Source organism: Carcharodon carcharias, chromosome 15, assembly GCF_017639515.1.
Source record: "Carcharodon carcharias isolate sCarCar2 chromosome 15, sCarCar2.pri, whole genome shotgun sequence".
Lineage (NCBI taxonomy): Eukaryota > Metazoa > Chordata > Chondrichthyes > Lamniformes > Lamnidae > Carcharodon > Carcharodon carcharias.
The window spans coordinates 56,897,948-56,917,237 of record NC_054481.1 but is presented as its reverse complement, the minus strand read 5'-3'; the positions used below and the strand labels follow the sequence as shown (position 1 = coordinate 56,917,237).

The window sequence follows — 19,290 nt, the reverse complement described above, 5'->3', positions numbered from 1 at the left end:
GGCTGGCTCCTCATCCCAGCAAGAAATTGAGCCTAAGGGAGAGCAAGAATGGGGATTGGAGTTTTTTTTTGTTCATTCATTCATGGAACATGGCCTTCGCTGGCTGAGCCAGCATTTGTTGCCCATCCCTAGTTGCCCTTGAAAAGGTTAGGGATACTACTTATGGTTGTAGACTGTGTTCATTTGCTCCCTTTTCCTGTTTTGCTAACTGCTCAAGAGCATCTACCAAAGTGGTCTGTCATGATTGCGGTTGCTGGCCAGAAGGAAGCAGATTGATAGCCTACCCTTTTAGCCTAGGATGGTACATGACATGACAAGACAGCAGAAAATAACTTCTGAAACATGATTATTTAAGCGATGACCATGATAAATTAATTTTCAATGCATGGAACTAATCTAATGTTTGACCTAGATTTTTCAACATTTCATTAAAAGCCATTCTGCTAGAGATGAGGGGAGAAGCTGGTCTATTTGATGGCATATTCAAGACGAACCCACTTCAAATTTAGTTGAAAAACATTTTGAAACATGGCATACACTGTATTCAATTTTTTAAATTGATTTCAGTGTGCTTAAAGTAAATGAACAACCTGCAGAACACTTTATCCTTGATAAAAACAGAATTACCTGGAAAAACTCAGCAGGTCTGGCAGCATCGGCGGAGAAGAAAAGAGTTGACGTTTCGAGTCCTCATGACCCTTCGACAGGTCATGAGCTTTATGACCTTTACCTGCTATAGGAAATTCTGTCACATCTATTTGTAACCATGCAGTTTTAAACATTCAAGGGCGTGAGAGGACATAGACTTGATATGCAGAATCCGAGTGTTGTATTACTGAAGACATGCAATCTGTGTATACTTATTGCATGTTTGGCAAAATAACATGTGACTATGCCTAGTTGTACCAATATGGGAATGTGCTAAACGGCAGCTGAAACCTGTATCAAATATAGTTCATATATTTAATTTCAGAACTGAAGCCTCGGATAGTGCAGAATCGAGGACTCTGGATTTGATTCACTCGTTCATTTAAGTTGTGGGCTCCAGCTCCATTCTAGGACTTGAACATATTTAGCTTAACGCTTCATTGGGCTAACGAAGGAGTTTACTATTGTCAGAGGTGCCATCGATGGATGAGATATTAAACTGAAGGCCCATCTGACCACATCATAAAAGGTCCCATGACAGAAGAACAGGATGTGCTAGCTGACATTTATCCTACAACCAACGCCAAAGCAGTGCAACTGGTCATATATCTAATTTTATCTGTGTAGGACCTAGCAGTCTGCAAATTAGCTGTTGCATTTATTTGCAGAACTGGCTACACTTCAGAAGTAATTAATTGACTCAAGTGCTGACGCAAGAGTTTTAAAAAGTGCAAGTTACTCTTTTTCCTTTGTGTTAACTGATATTGACCCCTTTGGGTAGGACAGGGGAAAAATTGACCACTGCTGATAATGATCGAATGACCCATGGTGAAAAGTGCACGTCTATGAATAAAACTGAAGGTTCAGGTGCCCTGCTGTAACCTACTGTTTAGGTCAGACATGAAGTACAGCTTCTCAAGTGAGAAACGAAAGGGTTGTCAGTGCCTGTGGAACTGTACCTGCGGAGTCTTGTGCCTTCTGAAGATGAAGGGGAAAGGAAGAACACAAAATTAATTCTATTCATATTCATTCTGCAGGACATTCTGTGGCCTGGTTAATCCCTTAGTGGCCCCACTGCATTTCTTTAAGCCTCTGCATTGATTATATTTTGATATTAAAATCTCTGAATTTATTTAAAGAAACTAAAGGAAAGCTAGCAGTCATTGAAATAAAATGTATCGAAGCAGTTTTTGACAAAGCAACAAATGACATCCCGTGTGACTGTGACAAAACTAGACTTTTCCTTAAAAGCAAAACACTGCGGATGCTGGAAATCCAAAACAAAATTAAAAATAAAAATACCTGGAAAAACTCAGGTCTGGCAGCATCTGCGGAGAGGAACACAGTTAATGTTTCGAGTCCGAATAACCCTTCAACAGAACTAAGTAAAAATAGAAGAGAGGTGAAATATAAGCTGGTTTAAGGGAGGGTGGGACAAGTAGAGCTGGATAGAGGGCTAGTGATAAGTGGAGATGGACAAAGAGGTGTTGAAGGTGGTGTTATTATCTAAGGAATGTGCTAATTAAAGGTAGAAAGCAGGACAAGCAAGGCACAGATAGCCCTAGTGGGGGTGTGGGATGGGGTAAAGGAATCGGAAAAGGCTAAAACAATGGATGGAAATACATTTAAAAATAATGGAAATAGGTGGGAAAAGAAAAATCTATATAAATTATTGGGGGGAAAAAAGGGGGGATCGGAAAGAGGGTGGGGATGGAGGAGAGAGATCATGATCTAAAATTGTTGAACTCAATATTCAGTCCGAAAGGCCTAGTCGGAAGATGAGGTGCTGTTCCTCCAGTTTGCATTGAGCTTCACTGGAACAATGCAGCAGGCCAAGGATGGACATGTAGGCATGAGAGCAGGGTGGAGTTTTGAAATGGCAAGCGACAGGGAGGTCTGGTTAATGCTTGCAGACAGACCGAAGGTGTTCTGCAAATTGGTCATCCAGTCTGCGTTTGGCCTCTCCAATGTAGAGGAAACCACATTGGGAGCAACGAATGCAGTAGGCTAAATTGAGGGAAGTGCAGGTGAAATGCTGCTTCACTTGAAAGGAGTGTTTGGACCCTTGGACAGTGCGGAGAGGGAAAGTAAAGGGGCAGGTGTTGCACATTCTGCTGTTGCATGGAAAGGTGCCGTGGGATGGGGTTGAGGTGTAGGGGGTGATGGAGGAGTGGACCAGGGTGTCTCGGAGGGAACGATCCCTGCGGAATGCTGCCAGGGGAGTGAAGGGAAGATGTGTTTGGTGGTGGCATCATGCTGGAGTTGGCGGAAATGGCGGAGGATGATCCTTTGAATGCGGAGGCTGGTGGGGTGATAAGTGAGGACAAGGGAGACCCAATCATGTTTCTGGGAGGGAGAGGAAGGTGTGAGGGCAGAGGCACGGGAGATGGGCCGGACATGGTTGAGGGCCCTGTCAATCACCGTAGGTGGAAAACCTCATAGATCATGAACCTTTACATCATGAACTCTCTCCTCCATCCCCACCCCCTTTCCGATTTCCCCCCCGCCCTTTTTCCAATAATTTATATAGATTTTTCTTTTCCCACCTATTTCCATTATTTTTAAATGTATTTCCATCCATTGTTTTATCTCTACCTTTTAGCCTTTTTCGATTCCTTCACCCCATCCCACACCCCCACTAGGGCTATCTGTACCTTGCTTATCCTGCTTTCTACCCTAAACTAGCACATTCCTTAGATAATATCACCACCTTCAATACCTCTTTGTCCTCTATCCAGCTCTACTTGTCCCATCCCCCCCCCCCTTAAACCAGCTTATATTTCATCTCTCTATTTTTACTTAGTTCTGTTGAAGAATCATATGGACTCAAAACGTTAACTGTGTTCCTCTCCGCAGATGCTGCCAGACCTGCTGAGTTTTTCCAGGTTTTTTTTTGTTTTAGACTTTTCCTTATCCTCTTGATCTGTTTGCAGTGTTTAACGCAGTTGACTACACTATCCTCCTCCAACATTTAAGATCAAGATGAGAAGAAATTTTTTCTGAAGGTCGTGAGTCTTATCCGGAGAGTGGTAGATGCAGGGTCAATGAATATTTTTAAGGCAGAGGTAGATAGATCTTTGACTAACAAGGGAGCGCGATGTTATCAGCTGTAGGCAGAATGTGGCCACAAACAGTTGTGATCTTATTGAATGGCGGAGCAGGCTCGAGGGGCTGAATGGCTTACACCTCTTCAGTCCTATGTTCGTATATAATACCCTGCCAGTTCATGAGAAACTCTTGAAATGTCTTCTATCTCTGCTCCTGCGCTGTTACCTCTGGTGTTTCTCAAGAATCTATCTTTGACCCTCTCCCTATTTCTCATCTACATGCTGCCTCTTGGTGACATAATCCAAAAACACAGCGTTATTTCACATGTATGCTGACAACACCTTACTCTACCTCAGCACCACCTCTTTACTCTTACATTGTGAAATTGTCAGACAGCTTATCTGACATGCAGTACTGGATGAGCAGAAGTTTCTTCTAGTTATTTGGGAAGACTGAATCAATTCTGTCATAATCACCTAGTTCGTATTTTCGATGTATAACTTTTAGGCTGGAGAGTAAAGCTCGATGTGCGATAAATGCAGACACTTGGTTGAGGAACTGGTAAACAGATCTGGGGTAATTACAGTTCAGATGTTTATTTAATAAGATAGGATGAAAACCATAAAAATGGCAGGTGGTCTTCATTTAGCTGGGAAACTGCAGACAATAAGTTGGAGAAGAATTGCCCTGACTTCATTAGAAGTTTAAATTATTCATGCAGACATCAGGGTCAAAGGGTTTGATTTTTTGAAGCTAAAAGTTAATTAATCTAAATTGATTGGATACCTCAGCTAACCTAACCCCTGTTGCCATAGCCCTGAGGCAGGGCAGAGCCTTGGTTGGAATTCTGGGAAGTTGACTGTGGATTTTTCCAGAAGGTCTTTTGGGCTGGAGCTAAAAGCACCCAAGTTGTTGGGTGCAAACCCTGAATTCAGCCAGTGAAAGCAAGAGTCTTCTAAGAACTGTAAGGTGACTGTAGACCCGAAGTAAAAAGGCTACTAGAAATCAAGGGTATTTCTGAGGCGGAGGCACTAAGTGAGAGTGCAGTGAAGCCCATGCTTGAGCTGAGAAGCCCACAATCATGAGAAATTAGAGGATCACTTGGCCAAAAACTAATGGAAGAATCCCCATTAAATTTCATACCTTGAAGAATAGCTGGAACACAGAAGAAATTGAAGTGAATTTCTTCGAGCTAAGGCACTTTGGTTTGGTCCCAGGAAGTGAAGGAACCTTCAGGAGCCTGATAAGTAGCTAAAGACTTTCTGTTGGGGGGTCATAAGAAAAAAGGGAAGGTTCGTCTGAGAATTTTATTCTAATGTATATGTGATCGTGTTTTATTATGCTTTTCAATGTAAAGTATTTGCTTTAGTTGTTTCTTGTATTGTATGATTCATTTGTGTTTTAAACCATGAGATCTTGTGGCATAATTTCGTTCAGTTTATCACTTGAGTGTTCGAACTTCTCTTGTAAACATTAATGGTCCCTAACAGGATCGTAACACTTTGGTCTCCATTCCCTAGCTACTGACGCCATCCCTCACCCTGATAATAGTCTGAGATTAAGCCAGTCTGTTCACAACCTCCTATTTGACCTCATTGATGCCATCACTTAGACTGTCTATTTCCACCTCCTGTAACATCACCCGACTACACGCCTGTCTCAGCTCATCTGCTACTGCAATCCCCTTACATGCCTTCGTTGGCCACTACAGACTTGACTACTCCAACATATTCCTCGCCAGTCTCCCACATCTACCCTCCGTAAACTTGAGGTCATCAAAACTCCGCTGCCCAAGTCTTAAGTTGCACCAAATCCCTCATCACCCTTGTGCTCGCTGACCTACATTGGCTCCCGGTCAAGCAATATCTTAATTTTAAAACTCTCATCCTTGTTTTCAAATCCCTCCATGGCCTCGCCCTTCCTAATCTCTCTCCTCTCCTCCAGCCCCACAACGCTCATATCTGCATTCCTCTAATCCTGGCCTGTTGTGCATGCATAATTTTAATCACTGCAACAATGGTGGGCGCACCTTCAGTTGCATAGGCCCTAAGCTTTGGAATGCCTTCTCTACACCTCTCTACTTTGCTTTTCTCCTTTAAAACCCTCCTTAAAACTTACTACTTTGACTAAACGACTGGCCACCAGACCTAATATCCCCTGTAAAGCAGGCAAGTCTTGCTCCAATTGCAAAGGTGAGACTGCACCAAGTATGTGTACAGTTTTTGGTTTCCTTATTTGAGGAGTATACATGCATTGGAGGAATGAAGGGGTTGCCTTGTGAGGAACGTTTGAGTAGGTTGGGCCTATACTCATTGGAGTTTAGAAGAATGAGAGGTGATCGCATTGAAATATAGAAGATTGAGGAAGGTTGCCATGGTGGATGCTGAGAAGATGTTTCTACTTGCGGGGGAATCTAGAACTAGGGGGCACAGTTTCAAAATAAGTCATCTCCCATTTAAGATGGAGATGAGGAGCAATTTCTTCCTTCAGAGGATAGTCAATCTTCTGCAGTTCTCTTCCACAGTGAACTGTGGAGACTGGGTCATTGAATATATTCAAGGCCAAGTTAGACAGATATTTGATCTACAAGGGTTGTCAAAATGGAGTTAAGGCCATAATCAGATCAGCCACAATCTTATGAATAGTGGAGCAGGTTGGAAGGCCTGAATGGCCTACTTGTGCTCCAATTTCTTATGATCTTATGAAAATTGGCTAATGTGGGGAAAAGGAGTGGAAGTCAGATGATCAATTTATTGGGAATAGGATTGAAAGAACAGGAAGTGGATCTCATGGAAAGATGAGGCCAGACGGCACGATGGGAGAGAAACTAGAGAAAGATGCAAGTTCAATGCTAGGGCAGGGAGGATCATTAAGGTACACTTGACCAGATGGATGAGTGGAAGGGACAGATGATCAGATTGAGGAAGTCCGTGAACTTCTTGCATTGTTATTGGAGATGATGAGGGAGAGGGAATTAAGAATGTTTGTAGTAGAAAAAAGAAGCCGGGGTTATTGTTGCATTCCAGGATGATATTGGAGCAGTGAGCAGTTTTGGGACATGAAGAGGACCTAATAGTATTTTAAGTGGCCAATTTTGGTTGTGGACCACGGATTTAGCCATCCATTATATCCTTTCAAGAGTGTGTCCCTTGGCCTTAAGGAAGCCGAGATGAGGGCTATACTGGGGGGACTGACCAGAATGAGAGCAACTAATGGTTTTATTGGAGACGAGGTGTCGGTGACGGTGTAGTTGAGTAAGTCAGTTCAATTTTACTGCAGTAAAATTGAAATGATTCAAGAGCAACTGAATAGCCTTGCCAGAATGGATTGTGAATTATATATGAGCCAAGAGTGTAAATGTATTATGATCTTTAACTTTATATCCTTATTTTTATTTGCATATTTGATTTCCCTTTTTACATTAATGATATGCTCAACAGGCTCAAAGTTAGAATGAAGACCCAGAAAGCCTAGCATGTAATCCATAAAACATTACAAATGCATATTAGAAAGTTAAATTGTTGGTATTTGTTTTAATGGAGTAGTGGTATACTAACGCAACCTGTTTTGCATTAATGAAAATCTGACCTTCAATTTTTTCAGCTCTCTCCCCAGTACTCTGAACCATGTCACTACCTCAGCGATTCCCCAACTTCACATATTGCATACCCTCTTCCAGATCTACAAACTTCCCCCACACCCCTACCAGCATAGTAATTTAATATCTTAGTGCCTTTAATGCCCAAGCATTACACAAAATGTACAAATTTTCATTCATGTATACAACTTAAAACAATAGCTTAATAGTTTTACTTGCCATTAATGTGATTGTTGAGGCTGTTTGTTCAAGCATAGATGCATAATGTTTGTGATAAATGATAGATGGATTCAAAAATTCTTTTTAATACACCTGTTTCATTCTCCCCTTAACCCCTCCTATATGTTCACCAATCTTGGCTCCTGTAATTGTTCTGAAAACCCATCTTTTTGATCAAGTTTTTATCATCTCAGACTAATCCCTCCCTCAATGGCTTGTATTCCATTCCTTGCCAATTTTCATTTGGAAAGTCCCTTAAGACTTCTGACTTTGTTTAAAGATGCTGTGTGAACACAAGCTTTTGTTTGAATTTGGTGAATATTAGTGACCTGAATATCAATGAAGTGAACTGACAACGTGCCTTTAAATGTTGGTACTATCATGTAAAATGTATGTTTTATTAATGGGGTGTGTTAAATGAAATGTAGATTTTCTGATTCTGGTGATATCAAGAGTTAGATTTTTAAAAAAAAAACAAAGTATGAAACCTCTGAATTTCTTACTACATTGCTGAAGACTCCTGGCCTGCATTATGGTACCGAGAACTGTCACACCTTGCTGGCTCCTTTGCACCAATCAGATGTGGGACCCTGGAAGAACCAGGCTGCCCTCTGGGTGTAGATACTCACCACAGGATTGGATGCAGGAGGCTGGAGGAATTGGCCTATAGATGTGGGGTCTCCTAGAGCCCCTGGTTGCTAGTTAATGTCAGCAGCCTAGAGCAGTTGACACCTCCTCCACCAGACCCCAGAAGCTCATCTCCAGCTGGGATCGCAGCCTCTCAGGAAATTGGTAGTTGACAGCTTGTTGCACTTTGCTAGGCAAGAGGCCAGGTAAGCTCAAACGGTGGCCACATCATCCCAGATGATCAGACCTTTAATCCTCCATTTGTTAAGAAATAGAGCGAATTTAACTAAGTTTATATTTCTGAGTGTTAGGAATGAATATTAGCTGTAAAGATTTTTAAGTTTGATTTGTATTTCTGTATTTGTGTGTTACGGAAAGATTAAGTTGATTTTTGGTTTCACTTTAAAAGGTGCCTGCATTTCTAATGAGAGTTTTATGACTCTAAGCTAAGTAAAGCAAACAAAAGTTTAAAAAAAAACCTGGGCTGTTGTCCAACAGTGGTTCAGAGAGGCAGGCCCCTCCCACAGACACAAACAAAGAAAAAACTGGAAACAGCAGTATTGAGTTCAGTTGTTTTGAAGACAGCTGCCAGGAGAGAGTGGAAAAGGGACCAGATAGCAAGTCCCAAGCTAAAGAAAAACGTTCTTGAATCCAGGGGAGTGGAACAGGAGAAAGTCCCAAGCAGACCTTCTAGGTCAAATGAAGGACAGGAACCTGGGAAAAGGTTCTGTTAAATGAAGTTAGAGTGAGGAGCAGAGAAAGGCTTCAAGGTTAAAGTTTCAAGCTTAAAGAGATAAAGGCTTGAGAAGTCAAAAGGTCCAAAGAGACAACTGAAGATCTGCAACTCTTTGCTATGGGCATGTGAAACAATGGTGTACTGTTGACAGCTGAATCAGTGAGACAGTGTGTGGAAGACAGCTTGAACGCATGTCATGACCCAGGGAAAAGGAACATCAGAAGGAGAGTTCCAAACCCTGGAGGTGAAGCCTTGGGGAAGGTGTCTGAGAGAAAGCTTTGGCTTGGGAGAAGATTCCAAGGTGCGTTCTTGGAGAGTGGAAACCCTCATATGAAAGACTGAGCTCAGTGAGACTGGTTGGCTCATGGTGTGACAAGCATCTGGGGAGAGTTGAAGAGATCCACAGCATCTGGTTGAGGTGGCATCTGTCACTTGGTTTCAGAGCGTGGAGTGTCTGACCACAGGTTGCCTATTGGTCTACATGGACTGTGTATTTATTGTGAACAGTAGAGTATAAGATAGCTTTTGTGACTTGTACTAAACATACAAATCTGTATATATCTGTAAAGGTATAGTTGTGGCTGAAGGAGTATTGTAATATAGTTCATCTTTTTTCTTGAATAAATGTTTTATTCTTTTGTTAAAAGTTCATCAGCTGACTCCTGTGACTCTGTAGCTACTCTCCACGTATCTGAACAAACAAAAGTTAGGATCTATCAAACTGGTTTCCACCCTGGGATCAGGCTTGACCGGTGGTAACCTCAGCTGGGGATCATAACACGTTAGACAATTTCTCTTGTGTACTCCACAGAGATGTTGGATGTACGTCTACCAGAGTTTGGGAATCCCTACTGTAGAACAGCAGATACAAGAAGATGAGAAAATGAGTTTTTAAATGGGAAGATTATTAAGGGAATATAATATCACTTTTTCTCAACAGACCTATTCTGTCGTAGACTACCCAATCTGTTTAATCTCCTTGACACAGTGCATGAGCAATGGCTGATTTGAATTGCATTTAAATAACCTTTTGAGTTTTTAAGTTGCAGTGGTTCATATCTTTGTTTTGCAGTCTAACTAATGTATTACACTCAAACTGTCCTTTCAAATCAGAATCTTGTCTCTTAATCACAGTGCTGAAGAGACTATTCGGCCCATCGAGTCTGCACTGACAAGTGAGAAACACCTGACCTATCTACCTAATCCCATTTACCAGCACTTGGCCCATAGCCTTGAATGTTATGATGTGCCAAGTGCTCATCCAGGTACTTTTTAAAGAATGTGAGGCAACCCGCCTCCACCACCCTCCCCAGGCAGCGCATTCCAGACCGTCACCACCTTCTGGGTAAAAAAGTTTTTCCTCACATCCCCCTAAACCTCCTGCCCCTCACCTTGAACTTGTGTCCCTTCGTGACTGATCCTTCAACTAAGGGGAACAGCTGCTCCCTATCCACCCTGTCCATGCCCCTCATAATCTTGTACACCTCGATCAGGTCGCCCCTCTTCTCTGCTCCAACAAAAACAACCCAAGCCTATCCAACCTCTCTTCATAACTTAAATGTTTCATCCCAGGCAGCATCCTGGTGAATCTCCTCTGCACCCCCTCCAGTGCAATCACATCCTTCCTATAATGTGGCAACCTGAACTGCACACAGTACTCCAGCTGTGGCCTCACCAAGGTTCTATCCAACTCCAACATCACCTCCCTACTTTTGTAATCTATGCCTCGATTGTTAAAGGCAAGTGTCCCATATGCCTTTTTCACCACCCCATTAACATGCTCCTCTGCCTTCAGAGATCTATGGACACACACGCCAAGGTCCCTTTGTTCCTCAGAACTTCCTTGTGTCATGCAGTTCATTGAATACTTCATTGTCAAATTACTCCTTCCAAAGTGTATCACCTCATACTTCTCGGGTTTAATTCCATCTGCCACTTATCTACCCGTTTGACCGTCCCGTCTGTATCTTCCTGTAGCCCAAGACATTCAACCTCACTGTTAACCACCTGGCCAAACTTTGTGTCAGCCGCAAACTTACTAATCCAACCCCCCACGTAGTCATCCATGTCATTTATATAAATGACGAATAATAGGGGACCCAGCACAGATCCCTGTGGTATGCCACTGGACACTGGTTTCCAGTCACCTATCAGATTTAGATTTCACTTATCAGGCTGGTGGATTGTCTGTGTGCGAAAGATCAACCTTAAGGCAAACAACATTTCAGATACCTGTTTTATTTAGTCTTATTCTCTTGGCAACTCTTTTTTTAAATGTGTTACACACAGTTCTTACATTTTGCTATTCTTTATGAACAGAACGAGCCACAGATGGATCCCTACAGACAGAAGACTGGACTCTGAATATGGAAATCTGTGATATTATTAATGAGACTGAAGAAGGGTAAGAATTAAACGGATACAGAAAAACTTTACGGTTGTTTTTGTGTATACAAAAGGGAAAGTAAATGCTTGAATATGAGTAACTATTTGGTAGAAGAAATGTATAATACAGTACCCAGGTGAGATCATTTATTGACTGCTTATTTCTTCAAATACCTGATGGGAGTGGGCTGTGCTCCCACTCATGTTCCATTATTTCATATTGTTTGATTGTTCTGTGTTGAGAACGATAGCTTAAATATTTCATATGTTTCTAGCTTGCATTAATATAGATTTGCCATCCATCCAATTTTGATTGGATGGAAAATTAATTACAATGTGGCAAGGGCCTGCTGGTTGGGGAGGGGGCGGAAATGGTCATGGGGGGATGGCGAGGCCGAGGGTCTGAGAGGGAGGGAAAGGTCTGGGAGGAGGGAGAGAGGCTGAGGGTCGGAGAAGACGGAGGGGCCGCAAGTCGGAGGTTCACAGTATAGTGGGGGGTGAAGGCTCTGGTAACAAGGCCAAAGAATGCAGTTCTGCTGGTATAATGCCTTACACTATTTCTAATTGTCCTGAATAACTGTTAAGGTCTTTGTTATTGCTTGTAATTTTGACTTTCCTGTCTGCAGAGAGCAGCTCCATTCATCATTCTCCATCTCTATGGAGGCCCAGTTGCTAGTTTAGTAAAAACAAGATGGACTGTCTGCTTCTCAATTTCCTCAATCCAGCACATCTTTAGAACTGCATTTCTCCATCTTTAGAACCCCATTCGGGCTCTCACGCAAGGACCAGGATTTTCCGTGCCTGCTGGCATCGGGCATGTTCAGTGGTTTGTGTGGGCAATATGGCATGATTGGTTTCATGACGGCGTAAAACCAGTTTGCAATTGTCTACTCAGTCTGCCGATGGCGACCTGCAATTGCCGCCATCGGACATCAGGAACCTTCATTGTAATTCATCTGCATATCATTATTAGGCCAGCCCATCAGAATCGTTCCTCTTCTTTGCGCGCACCCCCCCACCCCCCAACCAAACTGGATCGTCCGCCCGTGTCAGCTGGAAAACATGCCAGTATGTTTCACAATAAAATACACAAGGCATGCGCTTGGAAGGCTGCACTTCACTCTGGACTTCAAGGTTTGTTTGCCTACCTTGCTTCAGTCATCAGTGCCAGGCTTACAGGCAGCACCACATTTTTTAGGGGGGGCTCACAGGCAAGTCTTTACCTACCTGGTCAGCCATGTGTGGATGGCTTTTCAATGGCTGGTGGCTTTTCAATGGCTGGAGGGCTGGGCCTTGCTTGGGAAAAGGAGAGAAGTGGCCTCAGGCAAGGGAAGAGGCTGCAGGACAAGGGCTGTACTGGGCAAGGAGGGTATTCCAGAGTTGTGGGGGTACATGTTGATCTGAGCAAGTGGCCTCAAGATGGTGAGGGCTGAGGAGGCAGTCTCCAGAGGAGATGAGGCTAGATGGAGATGTGAGTGTATGTGTGAGAATGGGTGCTGTTATCCCTTGAGCTGGCAGTGAGTGAGATGCCAATGAATGTGTGATGGGCTTGAGTGTGTGAGTTTAGTGTGATAAGATGGTTGCCATACCCTGGCTGCACAGATGAGATCATTCATCCTCTACCTGCATTGGATAGCCAATCTCTTCTGTGCAACATAGGCAATGGCAGTGGTGATCAGTGCCAACTATGCTGGAATGGTAATGTTGCTGCCCCTCCGGCCAGAGCGGGGGTAGAGGACATCACAGCGGGCCTCCACAGCATCCAAAAGGCGCTTGAGGGCTGCAGTCGTCTTGCCTTTTGGTGCCAAGTCTTCTTTGTAGTCCTGGACTGGAAGCACTGAGTTTGGCTGTACTTTAAATGTAGTGTCTGGTGTGATGAAACGGCGAGGTTATGGCTTGGCAGGCGAATCTGAGCCTGCCCGCCATCGAAACGGTGTGTACCCTGGGAATGCATAATTAATGCGATGGATTTGGGATGATATGGTGTGAAAAGCCATCATTGTGGCTGGCGGGTAAAGCATTGTTTTTCCCGCCTGCTACCACATTTGGGCGGAATCGTCCCAGATTTACAGTAAGAAATTACAACTTGGGCAAGGCACTGGAGTACTGTGCAAGTGTACAGTGCTTATAACTAGTATACCCCAGAAACACACACACTTGTTATTCCAATCAAGAATTTAAAGAAAAAAATATGTTTTCTAAAAAGAAAATGGTCTTCCTGTATCCTTGAAAGCACAGTTGTGATATTCACCCAACTTTAGTTTCGGAATGTAAGAATCTGAGATTTCTTAATTTGCATCTTATTCATTCCGGTCAGTTAAACTTACAAAGCATGTTCAGGATCTTTAAAGCTGACACAAATTATGCATAATTAAACTGGCTTAATGATGTAAGATAATTGCAATGTGCAAAGGTCTGTTTGAATTACTCAAAATGTATGAATTTTATTATCACCTAAGTCACTCACTCCTGTAGTATTCGTTACCTGCCACCCCAGGTCATTGTGTATGTGCACGTAAAATTTCTTAGTTTTAGAATGGGATGAGTTGAAATGATGGCCATAATTTTTATTTTTATCAACTGCTTCCATTATTAAAATTGCTATTCTGCACCCTGCTTAGAAGAACTGACTGTCTTTTTCCTAAAAGACAAAAATCATCCTTTTTATAGGCCAAAGGATGCAATCAGGGCTCTCAAAAAAAGGCTGAGTGGAAACAAAAACTACCGGGAAGTGATGCTTGCTTTAACGGTGAGTGGAAAAAAAAACTGTTTTACTTCTGAGAAATGTCTTCAAATATTTGACATACATTGCTTTTTAAAATGCTGTTGCTATTGTCATGAAGGCAAGCACATCAGTTAACTTGTGTGAAATTCTTGCATGGAGCAATGAGGTGTATGACCAGTAAATGGATTTTTGGTATTAGTAATTGAGGGACAAATGATAGCTGGAACATCATGAAGACTCCCTGCTCTATGTTGAATAGAGCCCTAGGGGCTTTTATCATCCAGCTGAACAGGTAGATGTTGCTTCAGTTTAATGATGGATGAGTGGTAGTGCTTTGTCCAATCTACTTGCCATTCCACAAGTTTGAGAGAATATTTTCTGCTTTTACATATGCAGGTACCTCATTCACTATGTAGTAACTAAGTACACTTCAATGCTAGTCGGCCATTCTGTCTCCCCTCCAACTCCATTTCAGCAGCTACTGTTTTTCCCTCATAGCCCCTTTGTAATGTTGAACTTTGGATGGCATGTTAGTCAGTACTTGTCTGGATAATTGCCTCCACCACTGAATGTGGGTGGAGGTAATGTTTTCTGCCCTGTTTGTTAGTCTATTGTAAACGATATTTATCAAACTAATGGACAGATTTCAACGAAACTTGGTACACAGGATATGGCCCAACGAAGAACTGATATGTTTTCTGAGAAGATGCACATCCAGATCCTGGAATTTTTTTAAAGACCTGTTAACATTGCGAGATAGGGCAAATTAGTTTTTCTAGTATGCTGAGGATTATCTCCGCTTCTGTGGTGGAATTGGTCACAGCAGGCAAAATGTGAGTGGAGTTTTCGGAGCAGATTATTGGATGTAATTGGCCTGAAGCCTCTTCAGTAAGATGGAAGCTCTTGATTTAAAAAAGATTTCTTTTTATAACTTTGGAGTAACAGAGCATCAACCAGACACGGGAAAAACCCTGAGGAAGAACTGTGTAATTGTAGTAATAATAAGTTAACACAGTGTGTGACAGAGGTATGCGTTCTATTGAGTCCCCTCATTACTTGTTACTGTTGTACCCAACAGACTAAAAATATTTAAGAGTGACTGTTTCCCCACTTTGGGATTCTTTGATCTCTGTACATAGTGAATGAGATACCTGCACATGTAAAAGCAGAAAATATTCTCTCAAACTTGTGGAATGGCAAGTAGATTGGACAAAGCACTACCACTCATCCATCATTAAACTGAAGCAACATCTACCTGTTCAGCTGGATGATAAAAGTCCCTAGGGCTCTATTCAACATAGAGCAGGGAGTCTTCATGATGTTCCAGCTATCATTTGTCCCTCAATTACTAATACCAAAAATCCATTTACTGGTCATACACCTCATTGCTTTTGAAGATTTAATGTGGGAACCTGGGCTTTCAGTATCTAAACTTTGCAGTAGTCGCTAACATTGTATTTTTATCCTTTCATGGGTTGTGGGCATCACCCTAGCGTTTGTTGCCCATCCCTAATTGACCTTAATATGAATGGCTTGCTAGGCCATTTGTGGATCTGGAGTTGCATGTAGGCTAGATTGGATAAGGACATCCTAAAGGATCAGATAGGATTTTACAAAAATTTCTAGATTTGTTAATTGAATTCAAAGCTACCATGGAGGGATTTGAACCCATGTCCCCAGAGCATTAACCTGGATCTCTGTGAATTACCACTGCACCATCTCACCTGAGATTAACAGCCTTCATTTTATAATGTCCTCAAACCCAATGAATAAACCATTGATTGTGTAATTTATTTGTAAGGATTTTTGATTAGATGTTTAAGAGTGGTGTTGCAACTGACAGCTAACAGCATTAATAGCTAATTCTACCACCAGTGATCTCTTAAGAGGAGTTTGGAGTATTTTAAAAAGAAATAAGCTTCTACTACATCACTTTTTTATAGGGAAAGAACAGACGAAATATTCTATCACATGCTTGCTGTCTCAGATTAATCTGTTGCAAGTAATTGAGTGAGTGTTTTAAGTTCAACAGATAATTTCATTTATCTCACTTTCATAATTAGATTTTGGAGACATGTGTTAAGAACTGCGGTCATCGTTTCCACGTCCTTGTAGCCAACCGTGACTTTGTTGATGGCGTATTGGTAAAAATTGTCTTGCCCAAGAATAATCCACCAGCTATTGTACAGGATAAAGTCCTTGGATTGATTCAGGTAAGTGTTTTTACAATTTAAAAATACATTTGCTTCTCTATTGTGTAAATACTTCATAAAAGTTTTGAAAACAACTTTCACATTCAAGATGCCATATTTAGTATAAACTATCAACAAATCACAAGTAACTTTTAAAAAAAATATAAAGAAACCTAGATTTTTACTTCTGTTGTTATGAACTCGAGATAACAAGCATAGGGATCAGAGGCCCCCATTGTAGAGAATTAGCCTTTAAAGGATTCAAGCTCAATTTGGATCATCCCTTTGGAAATACCTAAGCAACAGCTTTAAAGCAATAGACTTGGTGAGCATGTGCATACTACAACTGCACTTCAGACTCCATATTATTCACAAGTAATACCATGAATTATCAGCTGGTATAAGACATAGGAGCAGAAATTAGGCCATATGGCCCATCGAGTCTGCTCCGCCATTCAATCGTGGCTGATAAGTTTCTCAACCCCATTCTCCCGCCTTCTACCCGTAACCTTTGATTCCCTTAACAATCAAGAACCTATCTTGGTCTTAAATACACTCAATGACCTGGTCTCCACAATCTTCTGTGGCCATGAATTCCATAGATTCACCACTCTCAGGTTAAAGAAGTTTCTCCTCATCTCTGTTCTGAAAGCTCTTCCCTTTACTCTGAGGCTGTGCCCTCAAGTCCTAGTCTCTCCTATTAATGGAAACATCTTCCCCACGTCCACTCTATCCAGGCCTTTCAGTATTCTGTAAGTTTCAATCAGATCCCCCCCCTCATCTTTCTAAACTCCATCGAGTATAGACCCAGAGTCCTCAAACGTTCCTCATATGTTAAGCCTTTCATTCCTGGGATCATTCTCGTGAACCTCCTCTGGACCATCTCCAGGACCAGCACATCCTTCTGAGATACGGGGCCCAAAATTGCTCACAATGTTCTAAATGTGTCTGACCAGAGCCTTATAAAGCCTCAGCAGCACATCCCTGCTTTTATATTCTAGTCCTCTCGAAATAAATGCCAACATTGCATTTGCCTTCCTAACTACCGACTTAACCTGCAAGTTAACCTTAAGAGAATCCTGGACTAGGACTCCCAAGTCCCTTTGCACTCTAGACTTCTGAATTCTCTCCCCATTTAGATAATAGTCTATGCCTCTATTCTTCTTACCAAAGTGCATGATCTCACACTTGCCCATGTTGTATTCCATCTGCCACTTCTTTGCCCATTCTCCTAACCTGTCCAAATCTTTCTGCAGCCTCCCCGCCTCCTCAATACTACCTGTCCCTCCACCTATCTTTGTATCGTCTGAAAACTTAGCCAGGATGCCCTCAGTTCCTTCATCTAGATCATTAATGTATAAAGTGAAAAGTTGTGGTCCCAACACTGACCCCTGCGGAACTCCACTAGTCATCGGCTGCCATCCTGAGAAGGACCCCCTTATCTCCACTCTCTGCCTCCTGCCAGACAGCCAATCTTCTATCCATGCTAGTACCTTGCCTCTAACACCATGGGCTCTTATCCTACTGAGCAGCCTCTTGTGTGGCACCTTTTCAAAGGCCTTCTGGAAGTCCAATTAGATAACATCCATTGGTTCTCCTTTGTTTGATCTACTTGTTACCTCCTCAAAGAATTCTAACAGATTTGTCAGGCATGACCACCCCTTGATGAAACCATGCTGACTTTGCCTGATTTTACCATGCACTTCCAAGTATTCTGAAATCTCATCCTTAATAATGGGCTCTAAAATCTTACCAACAACCAAGGTCAGGCTAATCGGCCTGTAATTTCCCATCTTTTGCCTCACTCCCTTCTTAAACAGGGGAGTTACATTAGCGATTTTCCAGTCCTCTGGGACCCTCCCTGACTCTAGTGATTCCTGAAGGATTACCACCAACGCCTCCACTATCTCTTCAGCTATCTCCTTCAGAACTCTGGGGTGTAATCCATCTGGCCCAGGTGATTTATCCACCTTCAGACCTTTCAGTATGTTGTAACCATGGTTCATTGTTCAATGAAAGTCACTAATTGAGCACCAAGAATTAGGAGCAGGCTATTCGGCCCCTCAAGCATGCTCCAGCATATGATATAAGATAATGGCTGATCTGATTGTGATTTCAACTCCACTTTCCTGTCTGCCCACCCCATAATGCTTGACACACCTGCTGATCAAAAATCTAATTCAACCTTGAACATATTCAATTATCCAGCCTTCACTGCTTTCAGGGAAGAGAATTCTATAGACTAACGACTCTGAGTGAGAATTTCTACTTATCTCCATCTTAAATAGATCCTTAATTTTTTTAACTGTTTCTGTTGGTTTTTGATTTTCCCATGAGAGGAAACATCTTCTCAGCATCCACCCTGTCAAGCCCCTTCAGAATCTTACATGTTTTAATTAGATCACCACTCATTCTTCTAAACTCTAATGGATACAGGCCCAACCTGTCCAACCTTTCCTCATAAGATAACCTCTTCATCCCAGGAATCATCGAGTGAACCTTCTCTGAACTGCCTCTAATGCAATTATATCCTTTTAAGGAGACCAAAACTGTACACAGTATTCCAGGTATGGTCTCGCCAATGCCCTAGCATAACTTGCCTACTTTTATACACCATTCCCCTTGCAATAACCACCAGCATTCCCAATGGTACAGCTCCTATATTTTCCCAATATTGACGCCAGTGCCTCATGAATCAAAACCTATTTCTCCCATGCTAGTCTTTGAACTACACATTTAACTCCCTAATCTTATTTACCCTATGTCAATTCATTCGTGGCTAAGGTAATAATCCAGTGATGATAACCTACTGACATTCTTCTTTTAAATTTAGTGCCTAGCTGCTCATAATCTCTTTGTAGAACCTCTTTCCTTGTCCTATCTGTGTTATTGGTACCTACGTGGATTACGACAACTGGATCCTTACTGCCGACCAAATTCCTCTCCATCCCCGAGTTGATGACTCAAGCCCTGGCACTGGGCAGGCAGCATAGTCTTCTGGATTCTCTGGCTGGAGAGAACTGTGTCTATCCCCCTGACTATACTACCACACGTTCTTATTTACTTCCCCTGCATGAGTGTCTTTCTGTGCCACAACCAGTTTTCTCATCCA

The 19,290-nt window shown here is 42.2% G+C and overlaps 1 protein-coding gene across 7 annotated transcripts in view; it reads left to right on the top strand.

The window, feature by feature from the left end:
* tom1l2 (target of myb1 like 2 membrane trafficking protein) overlaps nt 1-19,290 on the top strand; it is an 83,638-nt gene that overhangs the window by 10,411 nt on the left and 53,937 nt on the right. For all 7 annotated transcript variants that reach the window (XR_005945274.1, XM_041206044.1, XM_041206042.1 and 4 more), the window contains exons 2-4: nt 11,196-11,280; nt 13,932-14,010; nt 16,050-16,199. Coding sequence is in view for 6 of the 7 variants with exons in the window: in XM_041206044.1 (XP_041061978.1) it covers nt 11,196-11,280; nt 13,932-14,010; nt 16,050-16,199 (314 nt within the window). In the remaining variant the exon portion in view is untranslated. The remainder of the gene's footprint in view (nt 1-11,195; nt 11,281-13,931; nt 14,011-16,049; nt 16,200-19,290) is intronic.